The sequence below is a fragment of the Patagioenas fasciata genome, chromosome 1 (assembly GCF_037038585.1).
Source record: "Patagioenas fasciata isolate bPatFas1 chromosome 1, bPatFas1.hap1, whole genome shotgun sequence".
In the NCBI taxonomy this organism is placed as follows: domain Eukaryota; kingdom Metazoa; phylum Chordata; class Aves; order Columbiformes; family Columbidae; genus Patagioenas; species Patagioenas fasciata.
The window spans coordinates 142,916,874-142,937,743 of record NC_092520.1 but is presented as its reverse complement, the minus strand read 5'-3'; the positions used below and the strand labels follow the sequence as shown (position 1 = coordinate 142,937,743).

The 20,870-nt window shown below is 37.1% G+C and overlaps 1 protein-coding gene across 1 annotated transcript in view; it reads left to right on the top strand.

The window, feature by feature from the left end:
* SMC1B (structural maintenance of chromosomes 1B) overlaps positions 1-20,870 on the top strand; it is a 37,657-nt gene that overhangs the window by 14,544 nt on the left and 2,243 nt on the right. The window contains exons 11-23 of the mRNA XM_065843889.2: positions 991-1,170; positions 2,119-2,265; positions 2,879-3,016; positions 3,519-3,635; positions 5,351-5,457; positions 7,103-7,244; positions 8,718-8,863; positions 9,791-9,944; positions 11,358-11,456; positions 12,364-12,520; positions 13,886-14,040; positions 17,487-17,638; positions 17,884-17,953. Coding sequence (XP_065699961.2) covers positions 991-1,170; positions 2,119-2,265; positions 2,879-3,016; positions 3,519-3,635; positions 5,351-5,457; positions 7,103-7,244; positions 8,718-8,863; positions 9,791-9,944; positions 11,358-11,456; positions 12,364-12,520; positions 13,886-14,040; positions 17,487-17,638; positions 17,884-17,953 — 1,764 coding nt within the window. The remainder of the gene's footprint in view (positions 1-990; positions 1,171-2,118; positions 2,266-2,878; positions 3,017-3,518; positions 3,636-5,350; positions 5,458-7,102; positions 7,245-8,717; positions 8,864-9,790; positions 9,945-11,357; positions 11,457-12,363; positions 12,521-13,885; positions 14,041-17,486; positions 17,639-17,883; positions 17,954-20,870) is intronic.

Below are 20,870 nucleotides of genomic sequence, written 5' to 3'. Positions count from 1 at the left end.
TGGTCCTTGAATATTAATCAGCATTCTTGAGCCCCTCTTCACTCTGGGACCTTATCCCATGGGACTCTACCAAGCAGATGTTTGAAGAGGCCAGAGTCTGTTCTCGTGAAGTCCAGGGTTGTGAGCTTGCCTTTTGTTCTGCTCCCTCCTCTCAGGACCCTGAAATCTCCTATCTCATGCTCACTGCAACTAGGGCTGCATTTGACCTTCCCATCCCCAGCAAGCCTCTCATTGCTAGTGAGTACGAGGTCCAGCAGAGGCCCTCTCCTCATTGGCTTCACTTGATGGAGGAAGTTGTCATGAATGCTTTCCAGGAACCGCTTGGATTTCTTATGCCATGCTGTGTTGCCCATGTAGCAAATATCAGGGTGGTTTCAGTCCCCTGTGAGGACCAGGGCCTCTGAATGTGATACTACTTATAGTTGTCTGTAGAAGACCTCATCCACTTCTTCTTCCTAGTCAGACAGCCTGTAGCAAACACTCACTAAAATGTTAACTTTACGTGTTCTTTCTTCAGTCCTTACCCATGAACTCCAAGTTGATTCATCATCCTTCCCCAAGCAGGACTCCATGCATTCCAGCTGTTGCCTCAGGTACAGGGCAACTCCACCTCCTCGTCTTCCCAGCTTGTCATTCCTGAAGAGCCCTTACCCCTCCGCTGCAGCACTCCAATTGTAGGAACCATCCCACTGTGTCTCCATGATCCCAAGAAGATTGCAGCCCTACAAATGCACACAGATCTTTAACTCATCTTGTTTATTCCCCATGCTACATGCACTAGTGTACTTGTATTTCATACACAGTGAAATAGGTTATAAAGATTTAAGGACTATAGTATATGCAGAATATGAAAACCAGATTTGTTCCTAGTCTTGTGGCGACTGAGACCCCCATTCCATTGATTTGTATGTCCTGTCCCCAGACTACCCATATTTGTACATGCATTGTTATTACAACCAGAATTCTAAACATCGTTTGTTTGCTTTACAGGTTAGACCAATCAACGAAAAGTTGAGAGAGATAAAAGGAGCTAAAATGTTGGTGGATGTTGTACAGACTCCATTTGCTCCACTGAAAAAAGTGATTCAGTTTGTGAGCGGGAATGGCCTGGTCTGTGAAACAGTTAAAGAAGCAAAACAAATAGCATTTGATGGACCAGTGAGGTTGAAAGTAAGCTGAATTTTGTTTCATATGTTTTTTTGTTGCACTTATGTATTTCATGCCATTTAAATAAATCTTCTATAAACATCCTATGAAGTATTGCAGATAAATACAGTGGTATTACACTCTCTAGTCTATTCCCACATAAATAAACCCTCAGATATTTCACATGGTCATACTTTGCTCTGTATGGTAGGATGTATAAGTGGTTTCCTGTGAAACAGTCTGGTTTAAAAATACTTTATCTTTCTAGCTTTTCTATGAAGAAATGCTTTCAAAAATTATTTAAAATATCTGACAGAACCACTTCAGTTGTAGATGTAGACTGTGGTGAGGACTGGAAGCTTCTCTCTGTCTCTTCCTGCAGTTCTTTTTCCTTATCCATATCTCTATTGTTGTCAATAGTCCACAGAGCCTTTTTATGCACTTAGTAAACTTTTTAAAATCTTGATTAAAACAGCTTCATGTTGAAGGTGAGTATGAAATTGTGTTTATTTGGAACCCAGTTAAATCAGAAAAACACCCACTTTCTTTACAAAATTTTATACTATTTGTTTATAAATGAGCTGTTTTCCTTCACTTCATTATGCCATTGCTTGGTTTGCTCTACAGAGCTAGTTGCCTTCTTCTTTGCCAGTGTATTCACAAACGTCTCATAATATTTCCTAAATACAAGGAAATTATATCATTTCACTTCCTTTTCTGATCAGTTGCAATAACACCAAAATGTGACTAGTGCCAAGAAACAGAAGATGTTTTTTGTGGCTTCGTGTATCTTATTTTAGCAGGTTTGGAACAGGAAAAAAAAAAAAAAAAAAGCAAACACGACCTGGAGTCCAGTTAAAATGTGGTTGTTGCTTATTTAACTACCATATGCTGGTGCACTTGTTCATGGGATGTTTTGGCTGCTTTGTGTTCAGATTTATTTAGCTTTAAGTTGTTTTTTTTTTCTTCTAGACAGTGGCTCTTGATGGAACATTATTTTTGAAATCTGGAGTGATTTCTGGAGGATCCAGTGATTTAAGAGTTAAAGCTAGATGTTGGGATGAGAAAGAGATGAATAAAATGAAAGAAAGAAGAGATAGTTTGATTCATGAGTTAAAGGTACGTCTCTTAAAAAGCACTTAACTGCAAAAGGCATAAAGGGTTGAATGTCAGATCTAATTTAATTCAGCTATGGGAAGATGATTTTCTAAAAAGGTGATTTTCAAAACATTTAGAAGATGCAGACAGGACATAATAGCTGTTTATCCTCTTCCAGTTAATAATAATCAACTGTGGGTCTCTGTCCTTAGCTGATGGGTTGGTTCACTTATCACAGAAGCAAAGAACCAGGACAATGCTGTTGATACAAGTGCCTTCAAGGAAATTCAGCTGTAGTTTCAAGTACATGAAGACTTTTGGTGGAAAAGACGATACATTCCGTTAACATTAAAATATTTGTACAGACCAAAACATGTCAGTGTAAAATCATTTGTCATACCTCTAGTTATTTTGGAGGAGGGATATGGTAGGAATTTCGGAATTTGCAAGCATGTGTTTTCTTTTAATAAATCTGTTACGTTGAATACTACCAATGCTGTCAGCATGTACCTTGAGTGGAGCCTATGTCAATGAAGCTAGCTGTATGTAGTGCATGAACCTGAAAAATTAGTCATTTCCAAATAAGTAATATTTTACTTTAAATGCTTTTTCTCCCATTGTGATATTTTTCTAGGACTTAATGAAGATCAAACGAAAGGAGACTGACTTGAAGCAGTTGTATGCTCAGTGCCATGGAATTCAGATGCGCCTTAAATATTCACAAACTGAATTGGAGCTTATTAAAAAGAAACATCTCGCTAATCTCTACACGGTATAGTACTAAACCTTTATAATTTTCATGTTTAATAATTGTATTTTTTTTACCTAGGCTGTAATTACTGGTGAAGTAAATACTACTTCCTTACGTAGTTTTTTTAATTCAGTTTAAGTTTTACCTAGCAGCAATTATGACTGACAAATTAGCAAAATATATTTAAAAATAAAGGTTACAAAGTAATTTACATGAGGCTTTTTCTATTTTAGGTTTTAAATTTAATTTCTGGTAGGCTTGATTTGTCATTTAGTAACCTTCAGAAGTCCATAAGTCAAAATGCACTGTAAATTATACTTCTGTCATTTACTTTTCTACTCATTACAACTCTAATCATTGCATGCATCTTTGCAATTCTAGTGGGTAAGTGGCATTTGAGACCATAGTATTTAATGTTTTTAATCAGAAAAATACAGTTAATCTGGAACAGAACTGTCTCTGAATTTCTAGAAGGTTGACTGTCCTTTTAAGAAAAATTACCATCTTTTTACTTTCTATGTAGGAAAAATCAAAACTGGAAAGTGAACTGGTAAATATTGAGTCTCAGCATGATATGCTGAATGAAGGAGTAGCACAAAGAAAAGAAAAAATTGAAGAATTTCAGAAAAAAATTAATGAGGTAATGCCTTCTGTCATAGTCATATATAACAGCTTAGGCTGTTGAACTGCAGAAACTTCTTTCTGTTCCTGCTGACTTTTGGAATGTGGACAACATTTAACTTTGTGAACTACTTTATTAACAAGGGATGTAAGTTAACTGCAGCAATCTTCCCACATTCTTTACTTTCTTACCAAGGTAACCGAACAGAAATGCACTTGAATGCTAATATATATGTGTCACAGCTTTGCAAATCAGTTTCCTTAAAATCAAAATTCTGTTACTTCTATGTGCCAAACAGAAACTGAACCAATGAAATACATCTACTTCTTGAATATTATATGAAGCTTTGCTTAATATATACACTGTAATGTCATTTGTTGTAGGAGAAAATTTTTGAGTTTGAAGAAGATGGGTTGGTTTTCTTCCACCTTTTCCTGCTCTGCTAATAAGTACTATTTACTCTTTGTAGTATTAAGCAGGGACAGTCCCTCGAAGTGCACAGCTTTGGAGATCTCAGTGTGGACTTCTACTGTATATCAAATCACAGAAAAATGCTACCCTCAGCCTCAGAGTAGGATTTGATAAGTCTCAGCTTATTCTTTTTCAGATTCTAACATCCATTTTACTTGTAAGAAACTGTAGTTACAAGATCATCTCTGTTTGTGGAGAGATAATTATGCAATGTGACTGCATGGCTGGACTGTAACTTTCTTTCTGGATGCCTACATCTTTGTGCAGCCAGAACTGTTGCATGTTCTCTGTCTTGCTTGTGGTACAGGTATGAGGGAGTGCAGAAGTCATCTGCAACTACTGAGGAGAAAGTAATTGATGTTAGGCTGTAAGAATTCCAAATACAGGGAACTTTTCTTTCGCTTGTTCTACGAAAAAAAAAAAAAAAAAAAGAAAAAGAAAAAAAGGAGGCTGGTCATCAGTTTCCAAAGAATACTGCTACTTGAATAGTGATTTGATGTCGTATTTGATACCTGGTTAAACAAACCTGCATACTGAAAAAATATAAACAGTACTGGGCTTTGACCTGTAAAGTTCACTTAAAATTTTGTTCAGTCCATTGGGTTTTGTTTTAAATGCTTTAGGCTGTTGCTATTTCTTTGCTCAGTCATGCCATAGAGACTATATCTACTATTTGCTTAGATTTTGCGTTAAGATTTTAGGACTGGTTTTGACTGAAGCTTTTGTTCATATGTATGTATAATTAGGAAATGAGATATGAAGATTTTGTTAGTATATACTTACAATTAGGAAATGAGAGATTCTGTGCTGTGGCTTTGGTATAAATTGAACATAGTCATTATAATCTTTCCAAGTGACACACAAATATTAATGAAGAACTGAATGATACCCAAGAAACCTGGTGTATCTGATTAGTGTCCTGCGTACTATTCAGCTTTGTCTTCTTCAGCTGACTGGGAAGCACAGATGAAACCAGGGGTCTTGGTGACATTGTGATGACTTAGATTGTTTTTGGAATGAACAGGTGCTGTCAAGAAGAGCTTAGAGTTACCTTTTGCACATCATACACCTTGTATCTGACATTTGTATTGAAAGTGTTATTTGAAAATATCAAATACCAATTATTCCTCAGTAGTTCAGTTTGCTGTTTCTTAAAGTACCTTGAAAATCCAGCCCATAGCATTAAGTTGTCTAAATGTTTTACTTCTGTAAGTACCAAAAGAGTATAAACATTTTTTTGCTCTATTTCTCTTTATTCGAAGGCTGAAGATGCTGTTTTCCAGGAATTCTGTGAAGAAATTGGTATAGAAAATATTCGTGTGTATGAACAAGAACATGTCAGACAACAAGAGGAGATTGATAAGAGAAGGTGGTATTTGTAATTAAAATGTAAAAAAGTGGTTTGTATTAGATTGGGCACATTCGTAAATTAGTAACTTCATCACAGGAAAGACCACAAAAACCTAGAAGACTGTAAAAGGTTATAATATCACTGCAAAGATTATTTAGCAGTTGCACTGCTATTGTTTGGGTTTATTGGAAAGTTATTGACATTTTGCTAGAAATGTGAAAGGTAAAATTTAGTATTTTAGTAGCACTAGTGTAGAAAAATAAAGAATAGTTTTCTAAAATCTGCATTGAAAAATGGCTCTGTCACAAATTGAGGATGACATGAAGGCGCTGTGTGTACGATGCACTGATTTGGTATAGGAACGTGCTGTTAAGGAAAACAGGATCTTAACTTTCTCACGGGCAACCTCAACTGGTATTCCCTTCAAACAGGTCCATGTCACAGGACCACAAATTTATATCCTAAAGAACAAGAATATTAAAATGTCTCCTTGTACTACAGGCATTTTCAGGCAGATGATAGTTTGTGCATTTGCTGACCTTATTTATAGATAATACACCTTTTCTACAAGGCTAGTGTAATCGCTAGCACTGAACTCCATTTTCTTTTTAGATATCTTCAGCTGCTAAGAGATCCTCAGAATGGTTTTCAGAAACTGGTCCAGATGTATGTTTTTGGCTAGCACTGCAGTGAGGTAGTAGTGCAGTGCATTCAGTTGCAGTTAAAGCACCTGCTGACTGAAGTGATATGATCATTTATTCATGTTTGCAAGATCTGAAATGTAAGAAGTTAGTAACAGGACAATGAAAAGAGGACATTTTTGCATGGCCTTATCCTACAGTGCATATCCAGCCCTGGCCTTGCTTGTTCCCTAACTTGCCACCATTAGTCCTGTAACCCTGTGCTACGGTGCCTTCTTGCCCTGGTCTAAAGAGCCTGGAGCTGGTGGTGTGCCAATCCTTTTGCTGGGACAACAGATGCAGCACTAGTAGTAAACAATTTGGGAACCTCAGAGGCAGACAGTAACAGCTGAGAGGAGGCCATCCTGTAAAGAACTGTTCAGTTTTACTTCAGTCCTTTCTCAGAGCAGCATGTGAAAAAGTTTCTGCCATTGTACCCCTATAAACAAATAACAGGTCTCAGTTGAGAGATGATAAGCAAGGCTGAATATGCCTTCAAAAGCTCTGGTCTCATGCTTCTTAATTGTCATCTCCCAACTGAGACAGGTTCCTTATATTAATATTCAGATAAACATACACGCCCACTGACTGAGGCTTAGAGAGGCTGAGCAGGGAGCACTGGTGTTGGATAAATACACAGCATCAATGTAGCTTTTGCGTGGCTCATATCTGCATCATTTACAGGTATATCATTTATACTGAGATACTTGAACTTCCAGTGTTACTTTCTGTATTGAATATGGCCATACTATATATTGTATTTTTTTGAACTATTATTGCTGTATTTTTGTAACTTCCAGCGTATTCACTGGATGTGGTGTAGTGGAATTGATTATCCAAATGTATGCAAATTTTTGTGTTCAAGTAGAAGATATAAAAATGCTATCTGAATAGTCAAAATGAAAATGTAACTTGTAATAACGTAAATTACAGTTACTAGCCTGCTTTGTAAGTATTGGTTTGAAATACTGTACTTTGCCTAGACTGGAGTTTGAAAATCAGAAGACACGACTAAACTTTCAGCTGGAATATAATCGTGATCATCTACAAAAATTAACAAATGCAGTTAGCAAGTTGAGGGAGACCATTCGTAAAGATGAAGCTGAGATTATTGGGCTACAGAAGGTAACTAAAATATATTTATATATGTATGTATATATTTGGGGCTGAGAGGAAAGAAAGGATTGAATTATAATTCTGAATAAATCTAGTTGACTATGAGTAGTAATTCTAGGGCTTAATTCAATGTTGATTTTGTAAATGTTAAATCAGTGTAGTTGCATATCGTTATTTTAACCTTGGAATAACCTATCATATTATGGTACTTATTAATTATTAAAAATAAACTTACTAAAGATAAAATTTGGGATCACCATATGTACAATGTTACACTATGTTTAGTTTATATGAAGAGGCAGCATATGAATACAGATAAAACTAGTAGCTTGTGGCTGAGATGCTTCAGAAAATTTTATGAGTAATAGTAAACAACTTTGGTGCTTAGCATTTTTAAGGTGCTTCACAGACACTAACAGGCTTAAAATAATTGTATGAAAACTAATTTAGATTTTTACTTAAGTAATACTTATGGGTTCCTCCTTCATAGTGTTCTTTATGAATAAAGTATTTTGTGTGTGTGTGTTAATGTTGCATGTTAAATAAACAGTGCTTGTGCACTGGAAAGTGAAGGAGAAAAGATGTAATAGTGCTGTGAACAAAAAACATAAATGAAATATAAAACTGTCCCAAAGTGGGCAAAAAACCCCACATGCATTATTTGAAGTCTGTATTTTAGCATTAGAAGACACATATTTCTGATACTGAGGAAAAACAATAGACCCTTTCTCAGTCATGCACAAAACCATGTCTGACTTCATGTCAGTGTGCATAATTCTTCTGAAATATGACTCTGAGTAAATTCAGATATTTTTGTCCTGGAGAAGAATTGTGTGTATGAAGTTCGGAAGGTACTTTGTTCTGATACTGAAACAGCAGTAAGTCTTGATTAAGTTGCTGTAATTTTAGTCTCTTAAGGACCGTGTCCTCATGCACATCGCATCAAGTTTACTATATTCTAGCACCTCATTTCTAGCAATTTAGCATGGGTGTGGGTTATATGGGAAAGACTCGTGTAGAATACATCCACAGATTGCTTGTTCCCTGTGGATTGCTTCAGGATTTATTTTTAATGAACTGTAGTTTTAAAGGATTTCGGGTTATGTTAGCTGTTGCTAATTACGATTTACAGCAGATGGGATCTTTTTGCCCAGAGTTAAGGGACTAATTGAGGGGAAGGGAGTAACCTACAGATTGTGGGTGTCCTGGGGTCCCTGCCTTATTTGATGGCTTTTTATAGTTTAGTCTGGTACAGTCACAAATCTTGACTTTTGTCAAGATTTTGTCAAGTTGCCTGTGTCTATGTATACAAAACAACTGGATCTTCATACGTGTGAGACTGTTTTCCCAGTGCCTTTCAGATTTTGTGGTCTAACCCATTTGAACATATTGTAACTAATTTAAACTCTTTCTTTCTGCATAATAAAGGTTCCATATCAAGCTTTTTGGTGAAAGGTTAAAAATGTAAATATTTCTATGCAGGATGAGGAGAAGTTTTTAAAGAAAGTGAATGAACTTGCGAAGGAGCAGGAACATCTTAAAGATAGATTAAATGTTCATAAATCTGAGGTTATAAAAACCCAGAAGGAAGTTGAAGAGTTAAGAAAGACAATGTTGGCCCTTAACAGGTAATCACTAATTGTACTTCTGGGAAAATGATTTATGTGATAATATTTAGAATAGTAATCAGATGTCTGAACTTCTTTTGTTCTGTTTTCTGTTTGCTTGCTAGTAGTTCCGTATTTTTACTTGAGTTGTATGGTTGGTTCAGTTAATGAGATTTTTATTTTTCTGATTCCAGTGTTCTCATTTTCTCTAGGCTTTTCAAGTGTTGGATATTAATTTTAGGTCACTATTTTGTCCTTACTGTCTTTTTAAATCACTTGCTTTGGGGACCGTTTAGACTTAAGTTTTCTTATGCTTGTTTATTATTGATGTATTTAATGTCTCTTAATCAAGAGTCATCTTTGTGCTTTTAAAAAACCCAGCATACTGGCACAGTGGAATTGTGGAATTGTGTATAAACTCAGACATGGTATGCCTAGTAACTGATTTTGTAGTGTGTAATTTTAACAATATAAGACTGTCTTACTTAGCAAGTTGATGCTATCAAAGGAATTTGTTGCAAAGAATCAAGGCATATTTGTTTAAATTTTAAAAGGATCAAATCTCCATAACATGTTCAGCTGAGCTGCGCAGAGTTTAGTTGTAGTTAGGAAACATGGATATTTGAACATGCTGTAGTGTGAACTCACAATGTATTGAAACTATGTCCATGCTACTGTCATTTACCTTGCGATAGAGTTAAGAGTTACTACAGAACAGCAGTGTTAGCTTGTGTGCTACAACAGTGTGTGGTTCCCAGCTCCCTCTTGAGTAATTCAGGAGAATGAAGGGGATGGAAGAAGTTAAGTACCATTTTCCTTTATGTTTGATGAGGTTTAGAGAGCAAAAAGCCCTCTTTGTGATTGCTAACGTCGATCGTGCTATGTCACCGTGGATATTATTGGCAATGCTGCTGCTCTTTAATAATTTTGTGCCTTTTGTGTATGTAGGGAAGCTACAAAATTACAAAAAGAAGCTACAGCTATAGAAACCTCTCTGGAAGAGAAAAGATTAAGACGACACAATATGCTTCTTGAATGCAAGGTGCAGGACTTGAAAATAAAACTCCTGTTTGGATCACTGGATGACATCAGTGAAATAGAGGTACTTAAAATGTTTACAGAAGATAAATATCACGGACGAGCAATTATTCAATCTTGAATTTAAAGATTTTTCTTTTTCTATACAAGACTGTTTGTCTTGCATAATAGTGTTAAATACATTGTTTTCATACGAACAGGCCTCATCCACTCAAGGATTTTTGTTTGTAGGCAGAACTGATGTTGCAAGTATTTTTGCTTGTGCTTGAAATGTATTCCTGTGAAATATGTAAAATGACTGTAGTACAAGAAAATTGGTATGAAGGAGCATTCTAGATATATATATGTAAGAGGATATATGGGATCAATTCAGAACTGTAAATAAATATGGAGTGTACATAGGTTTAGGTAGTATTTGGTTAATCATCTGTGATATAAATGCTGTTTAAAATCATCCTTTTGTCTTCAGTAGATATTCACAGAAATTGGGGATAGGCTAAAATAAAAATACTCTTGCTATTCTAATACTCTTGCTGACCCTAATTATTTTTCCTCAGTCTTCCCTCTTTTTCCAGCATATCTTTTGTGAGGAGAAATTAAACTTTCTCCACTATTATGAAAGAAAAGAGCTATGGGTTTTGAAGGACTTGTAACAAGCTGTGAATTTGGAAGCAGTCTGGTTGAATCCATTCCTTGGAAAAGTACTTTGATTGGAGGGACAGGTGTGAATGGGTGCATGAGAAGACAAAACAAAGGCAGGGAGGTAGGCAGGTCTTTTTGGGAAAGGACAGGAACTGCTGGTCATCAGAGTATGGAGGCAGCTCAGCTCTCGCTGTTTATGAATAAAGAAGAGTGAAACTGAGGAGGTTGGCAGTATGAACAACAGCTTTGATTCATAATCAGTATCACTGAGAAGTCAGTAAGATTTGGTTCTGTGAAAGAATCTTGGCAGGAGAGGGACTAATAATGACATGCAGCATGCACTTCATTCAAGGGCAGGTAGCTGTTTGAAATCCAGGCTTACAGTGTCAAGAAGATAGTTGCTTCATTTCTTCTGAGGCCAACTGAGTGGAAGAAATGCCTTGACCTACACACTTCAGAGCCTTTCCTTGAGAGGGGAATGAATTATCATGGGAATGTAAATCCTTTCCAACCAGGAGATTTACAGAATGCACATTGTTCTAAATAAATCACAAAAAGAAACAAAGCAAACAAAAAAATTACTGCTGCTTTTGTAGCTTCAAACTGAAATGAGCAGATGTTTTCATCTCGATATAATACCTGCATTTTTAAGTAGACTCACAGGATCTTAACTAACCGTTAAGTCCATTTTGGCTAGGGGAGGAGCAATGGAATAAGTTTACCACATACTGTGTTACCACTGTCTCCTCATTTCATATCATTTTAGTGTATCGTTTTAACAGTTTTAAGCTAACAAAGTCATATTTTTGAACTGGAATGTCCTTCATCTTTATAGCTAGGAACTGAAACAGAAGGCACTGAGACTACGTCAAGTATCTATGGAAGGGAAGAGGCAATTCAGATAGACTACAGCAGCCTAGCAGAAGACCTGAAGGTAGTAATTTTCCTTTAAATTATTAGAGATCACTGTTTTTTATTTTAATTTATTTTTATTTAACATATTTTGTTGAAATTATTTATTCTTTGCTAGTCTTTAAATGAAACTTAATAAAACCACTGTTTAAGTGTGTGTGTGTTTTGGTTTTGCAGTCACATACGTAGCACGAATGTATGGGATTTCTGGGTAGCTCAGTTTCCCATATAACTAAATTTAATTTAAAGTTTACCTGAACTATAAAAATAGAATGGAGAAATAGTAAATAGAACTCCTATTTTTTTCCTTCTTCCTTTACCTTCTGCATTTAATTTCCAACACTGTAGATTATGACTCAGAACTCCAGAAACCAATGATTGGCTGCTAGGGGGGTTGTACCACCCTCCCTCTGTAGTATTTTCAGAGACTGAGACTTACCAAGCTTCCTTCTGTAACACTCCATTAGGTCATGTTTTCTTAGCAGATTTTTGTAATTTTGTTTTTTTGCTTTTTAATCATAAAGGAAATAATTAAATGTTAGAGGCTAGGTACAGAGCAAAGGACGCGTCTGTCATCAGTGGAACTTGTCTCAAAGAACTCATCAAGAACCTGTCTTCGAAGGTTTTCTTAAGAAATTGTGAAGTCAGCTAATCCTCCTCCTGTGTTCCATTTTAACCCCGACTTCTAGGCTGACGGGAATTTGTGGTCTCTTTTTAAAGGTCTTGTGGAACAGTGCTTAGGACCTAGTAAATTTATTCTAAGAACTGAGACTCTGGGTGGAGTTTTTTGTTTTGTTGTGTTTTCAGTCAAAGCTATTACGTGAGTGGGATACTTCTTTCAGAAATCATGAGTGCTTGCTGTGTATGTTGATATATCTTGGCCTGAAAGCAAATTTTACTGCTCTACTATTTTTATTTTTTTTCTTTAGGAGCTAGAGTCTCATAAAGAGATAGAGGATCATCTGAACCAGATGCAGCAGGAAATAAAAGCTAAAGAGAATACTTTAATGAAGACAGCTGCTCCAAACCTGAGAGCAGGAGAGAAATTACAGATAGCTCGGGACAAGTTCCAAGAATCAATAGATGGTAACACTGAGTCTTTCATAATTATCTCTTTTGTGACTGTGAGAGTTTTCACCCTAACTGAAGTTCTTCTTTCTGGGGTTGGTCTTGCTGGCTTTGCTTCTTTTAGATATTAAGGTACTTTAAAAAATATTATTGTCTTTTTAATCATATGTATCACATCACAGTATGTTTGGGATTGGAAGGGACCTCAGAAGATCATCTAGTCCAATCCCCCTGCCAGAGCAGGAACGCTTAGGTGAGGTCACACAGGAACATGTCCAGGTGGGTTTTGAATGTCTCCAGAGAAGGAGACATTCATAACCCCCCTGGGCAGCCTGTTCCAGTGTTCTGTCACCCTCACTGAGAAGAAGTTTCTTCTCAAATTTAAGTGGAACCTCTTGTGTTCCAGCTTGATCCCGTTACCCCTTGTCCTATCATTGTTTGCCACCGAGAAGACCTGGCTCCATTCTCATGGCACTCACCTTTTATATACTTATAGACCTTAATAAGGTCCCCCCTTAGCCTCCTCTTCTCCAAACTAAAGAGCCCCAGCTCCCTCAGCCTTTCTTCATAAGGGAGATGCTCCACTCCCTTAATCATCTTTGTTGCTGGACTCTCTCCAGCAGTTCCCTGTCCTTCTTGAACTGAGGGGCCCAGAACTGGACACAATATTCCAGATGTGGTCTCACCAGGGCGGAGTAGAGGGGAAGGAGAACCTCTCTCGACCTACTAGCCACCCCCCTTCTAGTACACCCCAGGATGCCATTGGCCTTCCTGGCCACAAGGGCACAGTGCTGTAATGTATTTATTAACATATACTTTGCAGTAGTTTATTGAAATACAGTGTGAATCATTGGAAAGATACTTTGTTGGCCCAGTGACATCATAAAGTATTTTTACTTATTTTCTAAAAATTACTGACTTTAAGAAAAATTAAAGTAATTTTACTATTAAATAATTTAAGGAACGTATATATGTTGTCCAGAACCCAGACATGAGCATTACTGCAAAATTATTGGTATCCTCAAAGAGCATTGCAAACATAAACATATTAAGAAAGCCAAGGTGCTCTGAAGCTGTAACAGGTAAGTGCTGGTGCTGCTTAGGGCTACCCAGCTTACAGAAGGAATTAGGAGAAGAATTATGTTCATTGCTCCAGACGGATGTGGCATAGAGCAGGTTGAATACATCCCAGCTGTTCAGTTTTTGGGGCCTCCATTTGAAATCTTGAAGGAAACTCATAATATTGATATGATCCTTATATGTGCATTAGAATCTCTTTTCTGCAATATGTTTGCCTTTATGTTTGTTATGGTACACAATATATATTCTGTGTACTTGCTTAGAGGCTTATTATGGAGTAATTTCACAAACTTCTTTTCATAGCATTTGAGAGCAGCAGAAAGGAGGCCCGAACATGCAAGCAAGAATTTGAAGAGGTGAAAAAAAGAAGATATGAGCTTTTTAGCCGGTGCTTTGAGCACGCCTCTGTAGCTATTGATCAGATCTACAAGAAACTTTGCAGAAACAATAGTGCTCAGGTGTGTCATGTTCTTAGGTGCTTGGCTTAAAAGGCCCACTTGATGCTTTGCTATCTAGAATAAGAGAATTTGGTAACACTTTTTTTAGTTTCCAAAGGTGGTTTCAGTCCTGAAAAAGAAAATTACACAAATAATAAAGAATTCAGAATTTTGGGTCAGAGGAGGAATAAGTAATATGCCCAAGCGTGCTTGACATTAGGCAGAGAAGTGTGATCTAAAGTGTTAACAAAATTGGGAACTACTCAGTTTGGGTTAATTTTACTCTTTGTGTTTAGCAGACTTGTAGATTATCATGACACAAATGTGAAATATATTTGAGTAATTAATTTCCAAAAACATTGTTTTACAGAACTATTGATACCAATAATAATTAAAACCACTTAATCATTAGTGTAGATTAATCTAAAAATCATACATCACTATTTCAGTGCTAGTATTTTGTATGAGGTTTTGAAGCTCCTCATACATAACCCTGCTTAAATAAATATTTTTAAAACATAGACTTAATATCACAGAATCACAGAATGTCAGGGATTGGAAGGGACCTCTAAAGATCATCTAGTCCATTCCCCATGCCGGAGCAGGAACACCTAGATGAGATTACACAGGAAGGTGTCCGGGCAGGTCTTGAATGTCTCCAGAGAAGGAGACTCCACAACCTCCCTGGGCAGCCTTTTCCAGTGCTCTGGCACCCTCACTGAGAAGAAGTTTCTTCTCAAATTTAAGTGGAACCTCTTGTATTCCAGTTTGAACCCATTAACCCTTGTCCTACCATTGGTTCTCACCGAGAAGAGTCTGGCTCCATCCTCGTGACACTCACCCTTTATATATTTATAAACATTAATGAGGTCACCCCTCAGTCTCCTCCAAGCTAAAGAGACCCAGCTCCCTCAGCCTTTCCTCATGAGGGAGATTCTCCACTCCCTTCATCATCTTTGTTGCCCTACGCTGGACTCTCTCCAGCAGTTCCGTGTCCTTGAACTGAGGGGCCCAGAACTGGACACAATATTCCAGATGTGGTCTCACCAGGGCAGAGTAGAGGGGAAAGAGAACCTCTCTCGACCTACTAACCACCCACCTTCTAATACACCCCAGGATGCCATTGGCCTTCCTGACCAAAAGGGCACAGTGCTGGCTCATGGTCATCCTGCTGTCCACCAGGACCCCCAGGTCCCTTTCACCTACACTGCTCTCTAGTATCTAATTTCCCAACCTATACTGGAACCTGGGGTTGTTCCTGCCCAGGTGCGAGACTCTACACTTGCCTTTGTTATATTTCATTAAATTTTTCCCTGCTCAACTCTCCAGCCTGTCTGGGTCTCGCTGGATGGCAGCACAGCCTTCTGGCGTGTCAGCCACTCCTCCCAGCTTAGTGTCATCAGCAAACTTGCTGATAGTACACTCTTATAAGAAACCTGTAGAAAAATTGTGTCACAGATGTAATAATCTTTGCTAGTGTTCTAGTATTTATGCTGAAAGAGGAAATTCCCAAAGGCTGTGTTTACATCAAATTCTGTAGATAGTTGAATGTTTAAAAGGCTGAGGCTTGACCGTTTGGTCTGTCTTAAACTTCAGGTTTTGTGTTTTCCCTCAGAGTCAAATATTCAGTGAACACCTTAAATATCTTTTAAATATATCCTTTCTGCTTGTAGATTGGACAGGATAATAAAGCATTTCTTTCTTCATGATTGGTAGGCACATACCTTCTTCCCTAGAGTAAATGTTGGACACATCTTGACTTTGCATCACCCCAACACAACCAATGTTTTCCAGATGCATTGCCAAAAATAAGTAGTTGTGTACTTGCTTTCTGAGGTCTGTGATGCTGTGCCTTGATTCGAGCTGTAGTGGTAACCTGGTCAACAGATTATCCTATGATTAACTGGGAAACTAAAACTACCCACTAGATACTAATATAATAGCTGAAGGAACCTGATCTCATTGCACTGCAAGAGAAATGGTGGTTCTGTGTGTGGCAGTTTGCTCTGATTAGCTAAGGAAAGGGGTAGCTCTGAATTTTGCTATCAGAGGAGGTGGCCTGGGTTGCAGCTTGAACAGATACTTTTTAAGCAGCCTTATCAACTTTTAACATGAACATTTCTTAAAATTTATATTTCTTAATATTATTACAGTAATAACATTTATTAGTAATGCTTTACTATCTAGTCCAAAAAAAAGAGCAGCTTTCGTAGACTGAGTTAATTTAGCTTCCAGAGATTCTGGACTCAGTACATTTGTGCACTGAACGTCATGATCAGTAAAATTTATTTCACCAGCACATTTTTAGAAGTACTTTAAAAGAAATGGCTGCCTTAGAAATTTTACATACACAGATTCACTGCTGGGTTTGCCATCAGTTCTTTTCCATTCTTCTTCTGTGGAGAGAGAAATGCCGTTCCTTTCATGTCTTGATGAGCAAGGAATGTATGTTTTCCTAGTAAGCTACAAAATTATTTTTGCTTACACTGCCCATACATCTGAGAACTTCATCTTGCATAAATGTATACAATGGCATAGAACTGGGAGTTGCACTGCAAGGTATTTGACATGTTTACAGCCTGCAAGACATTGTAGTAACAATGACAGGCATTCTCTCAACAGAGAAAAAGGAAAATAGGCATGCCTCCAACAAAACAAACATATTGCAAGCACTATATCTTACTTCTAGGACTATTTACCACAGGAATTATTTTAAATAGAAAAACATGCAGCAGTTCGTTTTGTTTTTCTTTTTTGCTGTAATGTATGATCTGAGAGGAGCCATTTGAAATGACAGTCAACTATGGAAATTTTTCTTTTATCTGTATCCAGTTGTGCAGAGGAGAAGAGACTGTATTATTTTATTGTCTCTTCTATTTAATGGGAAAAATAAACCATGTAGCAATTATTTTATCCACCATATTTTTTTACTGGTTTGGAAAATGGCTATTCTTTTTAAATAATGCTTTTAATTTTTTGACCTGGGAGCCAGGATACAAAGTATAGAGAAAGCCTGTCTATATTAAGATCTTTCTTAAGTTCAAAACTAGGTTTTGTAAAACTAGCCCATCACAAAAGTGTCATTTTTGATGTATAATAACTTCCAAACAAGAAAGAAAACTGCTTTTGAAGTCTAAAATTTTAATAATAATTAAAAAGAGGCTATTACATAAAAGGTGATAAAATCAAGTTTATTTAGAATTTGAAAGTTTGTAAATAATTAACATATGGAGCTATTTCTGAAATGGTTTTGTTAATTAGCCTCCTAGCTTGTGGTTCATTAACAAAGATATATTCACTGAGAAATTTTAGAGTGCTGCTCATCAGCATAGATTGGCAGGTGGTACCTACAAAGGAAGCTAACTTACCAGTTTCAACACTAGCTCAGTCAGTATTTAAACCTAAAAAACATCCATCTTAATAATTTTATAAATGTCACTAGTAACAATGAAATGTATGTGTTTCAGGCATTCCTTAGTCCTGAAAATCCTGAGGAGCCTTATCTGGAAGGCATTGGCTTTAACTGCGTGGCTCCAGGAAAGCGCTTCATGCCAATGGACTGTTTATCAGGTGGTGAAAAGTCTGTAGCAGCTCTGGCTCTTGTGTTTGCTATACACAGGTAAAAGAAGTAATTATGGTATTACCCAAGTACATGGTTAAGTGACAGAAAGACAGACATTGTTAGACTTACTACATTAAAAAATCTGCTAATAAGAGTATCCAAACACTTACAAAAGTCTTTTATTCTTTACCTGTTATTACTTTTTATCAAAGTTTTATGATAGAGTGAATCTCAAAAGTAATTAGAAAGTGATTTAATGTTTTTGCATCAAAATGCAAAATACGGTGTATTTTCTTCTACAGTTTTCGGCCAGCGCCTTTTTTCGTTTTAGACGAGATAGATGCTGCCCTGGATAACACAAACATTGATAAAGTAAGTTGGTCCCTTCCACTTTACCATTTTATCAACAGGGTGATATCTTTTGTAGAAGGGTGTCTACTTTTTATTACAGGCTGTTGGGATAAAGAAATTGATTACACTGTGCTAACCTGTTTTCAACTACATTGGGTTTAGGACTGAAATAATGGGTTTATGAGATGTTAGACTAGGGCTAGGTTTAAAATTCCTAAGTCTAAGTGTGTTTTAACCAGTCCCCAAACTGTAAAGTTGGGAGGATAGGTCAGGAGTGTGAACGTATGCTGCATGACCATGTGTGGTACAGTCGGATGCAAAGGTCACTTGTGAATTGTGTGGTTGGAATTTTTAACGCATTTGAGTTCCCTTACCTCTAAGAAGCAGAAAGGACTGTATCTGTATGTTGAAAATCAAGTCAGTCTATCATTGGAGTATTTTTATATAACCGGCCCACTAAATATCACTCCCATCATTTTAGTCACCTCAATTTTTTGCTTGATGAAAATACCTTCTTGTCCTCTTCTCAGTTTCTCGTTCCCATTTTTATAATAAGTATTCACTACAGCAAAAACTTATGAGAGAATACAAATAGTAAATTGCCAACTGTAGATGTCAGTCTCTGAGAGGAGGAGACTCGATAAAAGGAGATTGTATGTAGGAGAGGAATCAAAAAGATTTCCACATGTGCCTTGATTTTCTTCTGTGGAAACATTCTGTTCCACATAAACTAAGACCAAGCTATATTTCTACTTAAAATTAATAGTGGTGCCAGTATTGGTAGAACCTAACAAGCAAAAGCAGTTTTATAAACACTAAACATTTTTTTTTTCTTTTAATTTCCTAATGGAGTTAACAATGATGTGTCAAGTACCCCGGAGTTTGCTTGGAGGGTACTTCTATAGTAGACAGCTGGGGAAGCCTCACTACTTGTGCCTGCCAGATAAAATTCCTTCTCAGAGATTACTGATCTCACGTAGCATTGTGAAAAGCATTTTCCTGAACCCAAGTTCCTTAAACATTTCTTGAGATACAAGTCCATGAGGGCTATCCATCATCCATTACTTGCAAGCACAAAAAGTTGCCCTGAATTTGTTTTAACTCAATCCAGTGTGTTTCAGCAACACCAGATCAGATGTAATGGGACTGTAGTGAAAGTAGTTAAGCAAGCTTTCAGTTTTGGCTCTCTATGTAGTGATTAGAACCAAGATTACACATCAAGGGATCACAAAACATCTCTGTGATACAAACCTTTTAATGGGATACTGGTTACTGGTCTTTTCCTTAAGACCACTATGACTTACAAGTTGAAGATGGCATATTCTGGTTAAATACCAGGTTTGTGTTTTCTGAATGTTGTTCTTAATTCTGGAGTCAAATGTATCACGGCTGATGACTTAGGAGTTGCCCAGGCTGCCTCCAAGTTCTCATTTACTTTCTTGTCTGCTATTATACTATTTAATGCTAAATTCAACATTTTTGCCTTTCATAAAAGATGCAGTGTATTAGGCGATTAGCGTTTCCCATCTCTGCAGACTTCTGAGGTGGTCTTTTGGATACAAATGTAAAATTCTCCATAATTCTATCTGGAGCTGGGCAGGGGTCCCAGGTCATGCCTGACAAAATTGCTGGTCGTTACCTGGATGAGTTTGTTTACCCACATGAGTTCCTGTTGCAGTTGTTACAGGTGCACTTGTTGTCAATTGCATACGCTTCCATGAAGTTCATGATTTCTGGTATGTTACCAACTTTCCTTAGAGACTACAAAGGGTGCATTAGCACAGCTGCCAAGAGGCAGGGTCATGAGGCACTTTGTTGCAGTTTGCTTTTCTGAGTAGGTGCATTCGGACACATCTGGCAGAGAAGACACCTGCTTTATACCTAAAAATATGCTTCAGAACATGGTAAACAAAGAATAGCTGATTTGTTTGGATTTTTTTTTAATGCAGCTGGGTTTCTCAATTCAAACATACTTCAAATCTGACTGGTTTTCTTTTCTTCAGGTAAAAATCACATTCATAGCCCATTAAGTGTTTTCAAAAGACAGCCCTTGTGACAGTTGTTAGCCAAATTGTTCCTAGGCTTGTAACCTTTGCCATTGGTAGTATTTTGATGGTTTGAAAGTACCATATTTCATCTAACACATCAGCAACAATAATGTATGTTTTAAATATGTGTATTCAAGAAAATAAAGAACATGAATGCAGAGAGTTTTAAGTGTTGCAAGTTCTGCTCTACTGTATATTTATAAAAATAACATCCATAAATACCACTTTATGACTAAGAGCAATTACATTTGGATCATATTACACTTTAGGGTTAATCCTGAAATTGCCTGTAGTCTAAAGTAAGCCTTTAGTTGAGTCCTTGGAGCCCATCTAATCTGCCTGGGAAGTTCTGCTGAGCTTCCTACTTCGAAGTTGAATTGAGCTTCTACGTGTTTCGTAACCCTCAGAGCTAGAGACACCCATCTCTCCTAAGGCTGGTGCGGGCTGGCTGTGCAGCCTCTGGTCAGAACCTCCCCTTCGGCTTACTGCCCTTCTGCAGTCCTTTTTCCACAGAACGGAAGGGCTTGGGGCGTGTGTCTGTCTTAAATTGCAGAATGAGAAGAAGCAAAATTGTGCTGATCTGCAAGTATAATGAACTTAACCTTTCCCTGCTCCCAAGGTCTTTCATATCTCTTTCCTTATCTGTAAGATGCAGTTGTTACTGGAAAGCACCAAAACCTTCAGAGGAATGAAATACCGCAAGTGAGCAGAAATAATATATGGAACATTGTATGTTGCTAGTACTCATTGGTATCCAAGTTTTATGCTTAGAACTAAATCTCTTCCTTTCTATTTTTTCAGTTCAAGGATTTACTAAAGCAGATCTCCAATAATTTACTTGTAATTATTCCATGAAATGAATGTGAATTATGTAAGTCACTAAAGGCAGT